Here is a 9,288-nt window from a genome sequence, read left to right as displayed (position 1 = left end):
AGCGGGTCCGTCAGGCTGGTAGAAAAATATTTGCGACTGATACAAACCAGTATTCGTGCGAGAAATTGTAAAGTAAAATTCGCGTATCCTAGCCTTAATGAGAAAGATCAAATTAGGTTTAATGGCGGCGGACCACCGACGGCCGCCGGCGCGTCGAAATTTATCTCGATTGGCTGTCAAATGTTATCGTGGAAGATGGGGGCAGAAAACGTACATCTTCGCACGGTGATGCGTATCTAGTGAGAGTAATGTTATTAGGTAACTTAAGCGTGCGTACTATAAAGAAGCGGAACGAAATGCCAGTTGTAGAGAGATTCTTTTTTTCTTCTTCTTCATCTACTACTTCTACTTCTTCTTCTTCTTCTTCTTCATCATCTTCTTCTTCTTATACTTCTTCTTCTTCTTGTTCTTTCTGGGGAAAAACAAATTGTAAAGCAACACACGCCCCGAACGGGACGCGCTCTCATCGACAGATCGCCCGGAGAGACGAAAGCGTGGCGATCCGGCGGGCGCGCGAGTGATACAAAAAAGGAAATTTCGTTTGGAATGAAGGGAAAGGGAAACAATTCGTCGGGACAACGAGGAGTCCGCGCGCGAACGAGCGCGCGCGGTTTCCGACGCGTCGGATCGTCGGTTTCCGTCGTCGCGCGGCACCGTTGTCGTCGGCGCCGAGAGAAATCATTTCTTTCTTTGCTTCTTCGGCGTTCTTTCTTTTTTCTCATCGAGAGGTTCTCGTTTTCTCTTTTCTCGGTACACGGCGCGCCGGGAGACGCGTGTAATTGCAACGTGTGCCTGCCGCAGCGCCGACGGGAGATCACGGTGAACGGGCACGACGGAAACGACGATCCTGAAACGGGCGAAACGGAACATTGTCATGTGTATACGCGATCACGAACCTTTTTCGAGAAACGACAGCTTTACCGATAGTTAAACCAATAGTTTTTCGCAACACGGGCACACGTAACGAATACCTACAAGTTCATACACATACACACGGAGAAACACACGCATACACACACACAGATGTACACGTACACACGTATACAGGCACAACGTACAAGCATACACGAACGCATTATACATACATGTAAAGCGATCCATGCGACAACAAGAAACAAACAAACAAAAAAAAAAAATTGTTGTATGAATATAACGTTTGCAGTTAGGTGGGACCAAAAACGACTTTATATCTCTATGTGCATATCCAAGCAACGTGTAATTTAATTAATGAATTAATTAATTATCCATTATTAATGACTAGGTAAAGAAAAAGATCCATTGATAGCGATCGAGGACGATGACGAATCATTAACCAATAATTAGATTATTAAGTTTGTTTATTGATGCATTATTCTATTATATTATTATTATTATTATTATTATTATTATTATTATTAACTTTATTGCCTTTATTATTATTTTATTACAATGATTAATGCCGACGATAATATTATTATTATTATTTTTATTATTTAAACAACGTTTTAAGACATGATTATTTTAGATATCGTGTAGGAACAGTACGTATCATTAATTATTAATTATTTTTAATTATTATTATTAATTATTATTATTATTATTATTATTATTATTATTATGAGATATTTTGTTGTATTATTTTCAATAAAATCGATTGAAAATATTTAATTTCCTTGGTTTTAACATTTTATTTGCGCTTCGCCGGATGTTCTGGGTTGCTAGATGCGATTTCTTCTTTCTTTCGTGATTTCGAGTGCTTTCTTCGAATGGAGGCCGAGTCGCTCGGCGGGGAAACGTACAGAAAAGAAGCTGGAAGAAAGATTCGAAATTACGGTAATCCCCCTGAAACCACCCTCATTTTCTTCTTCTTCTTCGTCTTCTTTTTCTTCTTTTGCTCCTAATTTTTTCTTTTCTTCTTCATCCACACATCCAGCCTGTTATGCTCGGTTCGTTGCTTTCCGTTTCTTTTTAGGTATCCGTTTTGTTTCCATTGGCTACGTCTGTATACGATTTTCTCTTCGCGATTAACCCTTCTTCCCCCTCGAGCACCCTCCTCCTACGCTCCTTTCTCTTCTCTCTGTGTCTCTCCTTTCTCCCTCTTATTCTCACGTATCTCCGGAATGATTTTTCGAGACCCGCGTGGAACGGGAGAATACGGAACGAACGGTCGAGCTGCCACGCGGCTCGAACCGGGAACGGTGAAGAGCGAAAAAAGGAAAGCACGAAAGAAGATAAGAGAAAATCGAGAACCCATGCGAAAACGATAGGGGAGAAAAAAATGGGAAAGAGAAACAAAAGAAAGAAGGAAAGGCACCGGAAAGTAACGCTGAAAGGCGAAGAGGTCCAAGGCAAAAAAAGATACAAACAAACAAACAAACAAACGAAAAAGAGAAAATAGGTAACAAAAAAAAAAGCGTACGGAAACAAATTCTTCTTTTTTTTTTTATTCGATCGACACCGGCGAGAAAAGGATCGCCCGGCAGGCGGCGATCGTCGCGAAATCGTAGAGGAAACGGGAAGATTTTTTAGGATTACTCGGGAAACTTAGAAGGAACGCGTGGAAGCGAGCACACAAAACGAAACGAAATGAAAATATTGATGAATGAATGAGGTAAAATGGGATGTAAAACGAAAACATGAACAGTACCGATACGAAACAAAACAGCAAACGAAACAATAACAATCAGCGGATGGATACAGCAAACAGAGAAACAAAACGAAACAAAACGAAACAAAAAGAGAAAAAAATGCAAAGAAAGGGATAGAGAGAAACAAAAGAAGGTATGATATATATATAACAGTCGACAGACGGAGAGAAACAAAAAGGAAAAAAAGAGAGAAATATAGTTGTAAAAGCCACACACATACGCGTACACACATACACACACAAATGTACTAAGTAAGTTCATACTGCGTATTGCCTTTCTGACTTCGGTGTGAAAATATATAAATAAACAAAAAAAAAATGTCAGTCGCGCCGGGACTCGGGGATTTTTCAGCGACCCGGTGTAATTATTAGCTGTTTTCATAGGATCCCGATTTATGGGGGGCGAACGGGTTGCTCGCGTTTCCCGTTTCCCGGACGGATCTCCGTTTCGCTTTTCCCGTCGGGAGGAAGAGCGAACATTTGGAAGGTCCGATTCGCGACCTTTATCCCGGTCGGACGCGTCGGGGATCGATCGATCTTTCTCGTCGACGGCCGGATCTTCCTCTCCTTCGATCTCTTTCTCGAAAATCGCAGCTGTCGCGGCGAGAAATCGCGATTAATCAGCGGAAACCGCGAGAATTCGGAACGGGGAACGGGACTCGCGACGGAGACACGCGTCGCCGCCAAACGAACGAACGAACGAACGAAACGGACTCTCATTTTTTCACTGTTTCCCCGCAGGACGAAATCGCGTTGTGCACCCTCCCCCGGCGTGAGAGAAACGCGCAAAAATCCCCGCGTCCCCGCCGGCTGTGTCTGTTTCATGTTTTTCAATATTTGTAATTTATCGATAAAATTATTAAAACGGTATCGATACATAACAGTCTAAAGTGTGCGCTACTCTACATAATATTATTATATATAAAGTATAAAAGTATACATTATATATATATTATATATATATACATATATATTATATATGAGAAGTATAATATATATATTATACACACATTGGGATTGGTGAGAATATACGGTTTTTTCGCTTTGGAGTGTTATTTTCTGAAAATATTGAACAAAATATGGAAAAAAAAATTAAAAAATAAAACCAATGAATAAAAACGAAAAAAAAACAAACATACATGAACGAACCGTTCTTCTGTGATTCTTTCATTGTTACTGACTCGATCCGCGGCTTCTTCGATCGGCTCGGCTCGACGGACGCGCTACGGCCGGCCGCGGTTGACAGTTCCCTCGACCGAGGAACGCGCTGTTTCGGGAGCATGCTGGATCCGGTGAACCGTGCGACGACCGGGAACGAAACGCGTCGATCGGACGAACTTGGAATCGAGGTTGAGTCTTGATCGAAAGATCCCGATCGTCCTGTAGCTTTCGGATAGAGAAAAGAAAGGGTCGCTTACGATCTCGTCCCGTCTCGCGTACGCTACCGGAAACTTTGTTTCGATCCGGGAACTGAAAGCATTCCCGAAATTATAGTCGACCGGGAATCCGGACGATCGGCCCGAAGTTTCCGGCGGACCCGGCGAGAAGTTCTTGCACACCCTTCCCCCGAAGTTCAAGAGGTCGCGCGGCAAACCGATCGGAATCGCGAGCGAGGACCCGTCGGAGCTCATCGAGTTAGAATTCTCTAGTCGCCGGGATCGAATCTAGACGCGTAGAACTCTCTCGTCTTCCTGTAGATCGCTGGCGGATCTTCTCGAGATCGCCGATTACAAGACCAACATGGCGTCCTTTTGGTTCCTGGACACGCTGGCGCTACAGGTTCACAGGCACAGGGGGAACCTGGACGATCGTTATCTGAGCGTCTTGATCAGCTGGCTAGCTGGGGAAATGTCGCTTATCCGGGGTAACCGATCGCGATTCGCACGCGATACTTCGATTTAAACTCCTGTCGATTCGCAGATAAGAGGCTCTCGCGCGGAGAGTTTCTCAGGCTGATGAAGGAGATGTTTCGCCTCGCCGCGAATGTAATTGCTGGAGAAAACCGATGTCCTTATTGGGATGAGATCGAAGTGGCCGAAGGAATGGAGGAAAACGTGGAAAATGGAGATTCTAGCTCGAAGGATCCTGAAGGAAGTTCGATGGAAAAGTAGTTTAGCTACCCCTGTTTTAGGATTCCCTGTGAGTATCCCGTTTTTCATTCGTGTTCCTAATTGATTTTTGCAACAGGCAATCTAGGGACCAGCGGAGTAACTTGGATAAGAAAGAGTTTTCTGGAGATCGAGATCAGACTGACGGTTTCTTCAGCAATGTAGAACCGATTTCTGTGCTGGACACTATAATGGAGTCTACCTACGATATGTAAATTTATTTTAACGTTTATACGATGGAGAAGTATTACAAGGGAACAGTGTATTAATGATTTTCTCTATGAAGGTACGCCAATGAATTACGCTATTTCCTCGTCTATTCAGTCTTCGTCGAATCGATCGAAGTGCAATCTTATCAGCTGCCATTCACTCTGAGGACGCCGCGTCCTGTGAAGCTGGTGGATCCCAAGTCGATGCCTTTCTGCGTGGGGCTTCGCAAGAAATTAGAAAAATTCGGAACCACCGATAAGTCGAAGAAAACGGAGAAAATAGCGACAGGTGCTGTAGAATGCTTCTACGAATAATGACCTTGCGATCTGAGTAAAAATCTCGCGATTTTCGATGTTCCAGGCAAAGGCAAGAAAAAGGATCCATCGGCGGTACCGAACACCCCTTCGTCTTCGCTCGTCGACGAAGAAATTCTACTCGAGAAGCGAAGATTTATTCTGCCACTGATAGAGGCGAACGAAACGATGAAAATATTTGACATGCTTGGAAGAGACGATTAAATAGCGAGACACGTAGGCATTAATGCCAAATATTTCTTTATTTGTTCGCGATCATGTTAGGAGCAGGGTGCCCCATTCTCGGCACCGGAAATCTTTAACTGCGATAGTTCCAGGGATTTCTAATTTGATGAACTTTGACGAGCTCTGTAAGGCCTCCCCTGATTGTCCTAACTGTCCATATTTGTTGCATCCGCAACCCCAAAAGGTGCCATCGTCTGTTAAAACAGAAATAATACTTTGGTATACTTTTTCCCCTCGTTTCCTGATCGAAGATACGTACCAGTTACACATATGGTGAACGTGTTCCCGCATTCGACTTTCTTCACGAATATTTCTACGCTCTCGTTTTGGTCGTCTGTAAAATTTATTAATGTGGGCACAGCGACCACTTTACTCTCCATATTAGGCAGGCCTAGCTCCGAGTTCGTATTCCACCCCCATGTGTACAAGTCGCCCTACGATCGAACAGGTTTTTTTTTCTTGAAAAATAGGTTTCTGATTGTTGGTGGATTTTTGAAAAATTCGGGATATTAACTTGATCTGTAACTACGGCGCTGTGCCAACCCTGTGCCGAGATGCAAACAACTTTTAGACCGGCCAGAGCCTCGATCAGTGTAGGGTTGTCGCAATCCTCCAAATCATTGTGCCCTAATTGGCCACGTCTGCGTTATATAAATGATTCGTTGTACTGTAATGTTGCATTAATCTTGGACACTCGATAGACGATACGTACGTTCCTATCCCCATCGAATATACGTCACCACTCTCTGATAGTAGGATAGTGTGGTCAAACCCACAGGCAATGTCTATGAATTTTACCCTCTTTGGCATTTCGACTAACGTAGGGGCATTAAATACTCGACCTAAAGTGTCAGTAGTTTGGAATTGGAATTTTATTTACTATTAGACTTTTAATATGGTAAATGTGTACCTAAGTTAGTAAGGACCACAGTGCAACCCGCTCTGAGGACTTTAACAGGATGTTCTTTAATCGAATCATCATTGCTTGGTATGAAATTTGTCACCTTCTTCCAAAAACCATTGTGCTCGTAGACCATATATTGCCAAAATTCATTTTGGTTCGATAAGATCACTATATTGTCTTTACCAGCTACAGCTGATTTACAACTATAACAGTAAACGAAGTTTCTATTGACTATTCCCTGAGGAACATTTGGAATCAGATATTGTACCTGTTTAACGGATTATCTGGTATCTGTAATAATTCAGTAATTGTATCTCCCTCCTCGGTTTTCTTACAAATATATAATTCCCTTCCCTTCCACAGGAGAAAATAGCTCCATCCTATTTGGAAATCGGTAAGTCCGGCAAATGAAATTTCAGTGAACGAATCTACTGTATAATCAACATCTCCATCATCAGAGAACAATGTACAAGCATTAAATCCGGCGTAATAAAATGACATGTTTCTATCACTAACGTAAATTGTTGTTTGTATGGAAATATATGTGGAGAACTTTAAACTATGTTATCTAGGCGTAAGACCGGAATACTATACAAATTTGTAGACAAGAAAATTGGTGTCAAGGATTTCGCAATGGTATCGATGCAATTATTGTTTACGTAGTAAGGTAAAGTATCTATACCCAGATTATAGTTTCTAGGCAGATACTATAAACATTATTGGCCAAGGTGTACAGGTGTAGAGCTCTAGTTTCCTTAGTAACCAGAGTAACAACACAACAAACCCGTTGGACGATAAATTCAGTAGTTGACGTGTCGTGGTTAATTGTCACGACGTTTTACTTCCTGTTTAATACATAACGAACGAAATATGGTAACGATAATAAAAAATAATTAATCATTCTTTCCATGCACAAATCGGGCCAGTATGCACCTCTTTTTATTGTACGAAGCCTACATTTTCAAACGTGAGACACGCACAACATAACCTATCACTGACTGCACTTTCAAGATTTAATGCAATTTACTTCGTTAGAATACGTTTCGTTAAATACAGAATACACGATCCAAGTACCAATTGCATTCTTCTCTAAGAATCAATGACAAGTGCACATGGCTTGATAAAGTATTTCGCAAAAATGTGTCACAAATTGAACCATCGTTTCCCAAGCAACGATGCAGCTGCAATACCATCTGCTAGGCTTCTGCTAGCTGTCTGCTAGAAGCGCGTAATTTAAATGGTACTTTAAACGTTCTTACGATTCCTCCTTGTTTTTACAAATAAGAATCGTCCACTTTCTCTTTTCTTTTATTTCATCCTTCGAGCATGTACTTACTGTCATATATGTACCATTATCACTAACATATTGTCATCTACATTTAACAAACAACTAATAAAAATAAAATCATAGGGGCTACTATCAATCTTAAGAAAACTGCGCTCGAATCCTGACAAGGAACTGCGTTTGCTCCTGCTTGGTCTGGACAACGCTGGAAAAACGACCATCCTGAAATCCTTAGCCAGCGAGGACATCACGCAGGTACCAATTGTCTCCAAAATCGCAAAAGCACGAAACCAGTTACCATTTACTATCAAAAATCACTTTAACAAGCGCCACGAAAATCTTGACTATTTTTACAGTTATCTCTTTTAGCAAAGAAAAGTAGCAACAAATATTCACTGCTTGGCGTTACAACCTTTGCATTATACTTTTATCAACTTAGTTACGTTATTAACACTAGAATAACCAGATAGATCAGAATGACCCATTCCCAAATATTCTTTTTACAATTATTAGAAAAAAATAGACCTCCAAAAAATTCTCAAAGAAATTGTTTTAGTAATACGCAAACTAAGTTTTGAGTGATCGAAGTCTCCATCCACCGTTTAGGTCTCTATAGAAAGATTTTGGAAAGTCAACTTGTCTGCTTGGTAGTTCTAGTGTCAAACATTCTCGACATCGATTATGTAACAATTGTTTTCAATTCTGAAGCGTCAGCCATCAATAATTAACATGGCATTTAACTTGTAGGTAACCCCGACTCAAGGCTTCAACATAAAAAGCGTGCAAAGCGAGGGCTTCAAATTGAACGTATGGGACATAGGGGGTGCTCGAAAGATCCGCCCCTACTGGCGCAACTATTTCGAGAACACCGACGTCCTGGTAAGTCCAGACTCTCCGAAACGTCGCGCGGAGGAGACTGCGTAGCTAACTTCTAAGCCAAAGGTGACTGATAAGCTCGTTATCCCCAAAGATCTACGTTGTGGACAGCGCGGACATAAAGAGACTGGAAGAGACCGGGCAAGAATTATCGGAGCTGTTGCTCGAGGAGAAGCTGCGCGGTGTGCCGTTACTGGTGTACGCCAACAAACAGGATCTCGGGCAGGCAGTGACCGCGGCGGAAATCGCGGAAGGCCTCGGACTGCACAACATCAAGGACCGGGACTGGCAGATCCAGTCTTGCATCGCCACCGAGGGGAAAGGTGTCAAAGTACGTTTAACGGTAACTTTACGGCGGCGTCGAGTGCCGATTAAACATTGACGGGAATCGTTGAACACGACAGGAAGGCCTGGAGTGGGCGTGCAAGAACATCAAGAGGAAGTAACGCGGAGGGAAGGATCTTCTATTCCACGATCAACGGGAGCGTTGGATAAACAGGAGACAACCTCGCTAGACGCCTCCTGTACAACCATAATTACGTTTTATTTGGCTTTTATCTAATATTTACAGGAGCTGTTTGCTGACAGATTGGCCGTTGACGAATTCGATACACGATGGAGACGCGCGTGCGCGATCGCACACTAGTCGTCGGACTTCCGTGCCCCTAAATAAGAACACGCGTTTGATGGCGTGCCTTACACGTTTCTCTCGTCGGACTTTTCTAGATTCCTTTAGAGAA

The 9,288-nt window shown here is 42.5% G+C and overlaps 3 protein-coding genes across 5 annotated transcripts; 2 read left to right on the top strand and 1 right to left on the bottom strand.

Annotated features, from left to right (window-relative positions):
- The first annotated feature begins 4,812 nt into the window (after positions 1 to 4,812).
- Positions 4,813 to 5,462, top strand: LOC116433437 (uncharacterized). 2 transcript variants are annotated; one of them, XM_031991513.2, is made up of 3 exons: positions 4,813 to 4,945; positions 5,021 to 5,232; positions 5,305 to 5,462. In XM_031991513.2, the coding sequence occupies exons 1-3, from the start codon at positions 4,926 to 4,928 to the stop codon at positions 5,460 to 5,462; spliced, it is 390 nt and encodes a 129-aa protein (XP_031847373.2). In that variant the 5' UTR covers positions 4,813 to 4,925. The 2 variants fall into 2 exon arrangements, with proteins under 2 accessions (XP_031847373.2, XP_076229090.1); XM_076372975.1 differs by having other exon boundaries at positions 4,921 to 5,020; positions 5,094 to 5,232.
- A 51-nt stretch (positions 5,463 to 5,513) lies between these two features.
- LOC116433453 (RCC1 domain-containing protein 1) lies at positions 5,514 to 7,805 on the bottom strand. 2 transcript variants are annotated; one of them, XM_031991557.2, is made up of 6 exons: positions 7,462 to 7,805; positions 6,394 to 6,590; positions 6,196 to 6,325; positions 5,998 to 6,124; positions 5,743 to 5,917; positions 5,514 to 5,677 (listed from the first exon to the last, which is right to left on the bottom strand). In XM_031991557.2, exons 1-6 carry the CDS (start codon positions 7,578 to 7,580, stop codon positions 5,514 to 5,516), a joined length of 912 nt encoding a protein of 303 aa, XP_031847417.1. In that variant the 5' UTR covers positions 7,581 to 7,805. The 2 variants fall into 2 exon arrangements, with proteins under 2 accessions (XP_031847417.1, XP_031847416.1); XM_031991556.2 differs by lacking the exon at positions 7,462 to 7,805 and adding an exon at positions 6,656 to 6,928.
- On the top strand, positions 7,148 to 9,097 carry LOC116433454 (ADP-ribosylation factor-like protein 3). Its single transcript, XM_031991560.2, has 5 exons — positions 7,148 to 7,260; positions 7,799 to 7,927; positions 8,420 to 8,551; positions 8,643 to 8,879; positions 8,953 to 9,097. Exons 1-5 carry the CDS (start codon positions 7,258 to 7,260, stop codon positions 8,992 to 8,994), a joined length of 543 nt encoding a protein of 180 aa, XP_031847420.1. The 5' UTR covers positions 7,148 to 7,257; the 3' UTR covers positions 8,995 to 9,097.
- Positions 9,098 to 9,288: the final 191 nt, after the last annotated feature.

Source organism: Nomia melanderi, chromosome 13, assembly GCF_051020985.1.
Source record: "Nomia melanderi isolate GNS246 chromosome 13, iyNomMela1, whole genome shotgun sequence".
Taxonomy (NCBI): Eukaryota; Metazoa; Arthropoda; class Insecta; order Hymenoptera; family Halictidae; genus Nomia; species Nomia melanderi.
This window is presented reverse-complemented; position numbering and strand designations above follow the sequence as displayed.

Coding starts and splice junctions, on each gene's coding strand:
- LOC116433453 (XM_031991556.2), bottom strand. CDS start 6,888: ATGTCATTTTATTACGCCGGATTTAATGCTTGTACATTGTTCTCTGAT. Junction 5,918..5,997: donor GCGCCGTAGTTACAGATCAA/GTTAATATCCCG, acceptor GTTCGATCGTAG/GGCGACTTGTACACATGGGG. Junction 5,678..5,742: donor GTTCACCATATGTGTAACTG/GTACGTATCTTC, acceptor CTGTTTTAACAG/ACGATGGCACCTTTTGGGGT.
- LOC116433454 (XM_031991560.2), top strand. Junction 7,928..8,419: donor CCAGCGAGGACATCACGCAG/GTACCAATTGTC, acceptor TTTAACTTGTAG/GTAACCCCGACTCAAGGCTT. Junction 8,880..8,952: donor CCGAGGGGAAAGGTGTCAAA/GTACGTTTAACG, acceptor TGAACACGACAG/GAAGGCCTGGAGTGGGCGTG.
- LOC116433437 (XM_031991513.2), top strand. CDS start 4,926: ATGGAGTCTACCTACGATAT. Junction 4,946..5,020: donor ATGGAGTCTACCTACGATAT/GTAAATTTATTT, acceptor TTCTCTATGAAG/GTACGCCAATGAATTACGCT. Junction 5,233..5,304: donor AACGGAGAAAATAGCGACAG/GTGCTGTAGAAT, acceptor TCGATGTTCCAG/GCAAAGGCAAGAAAAAGGAT.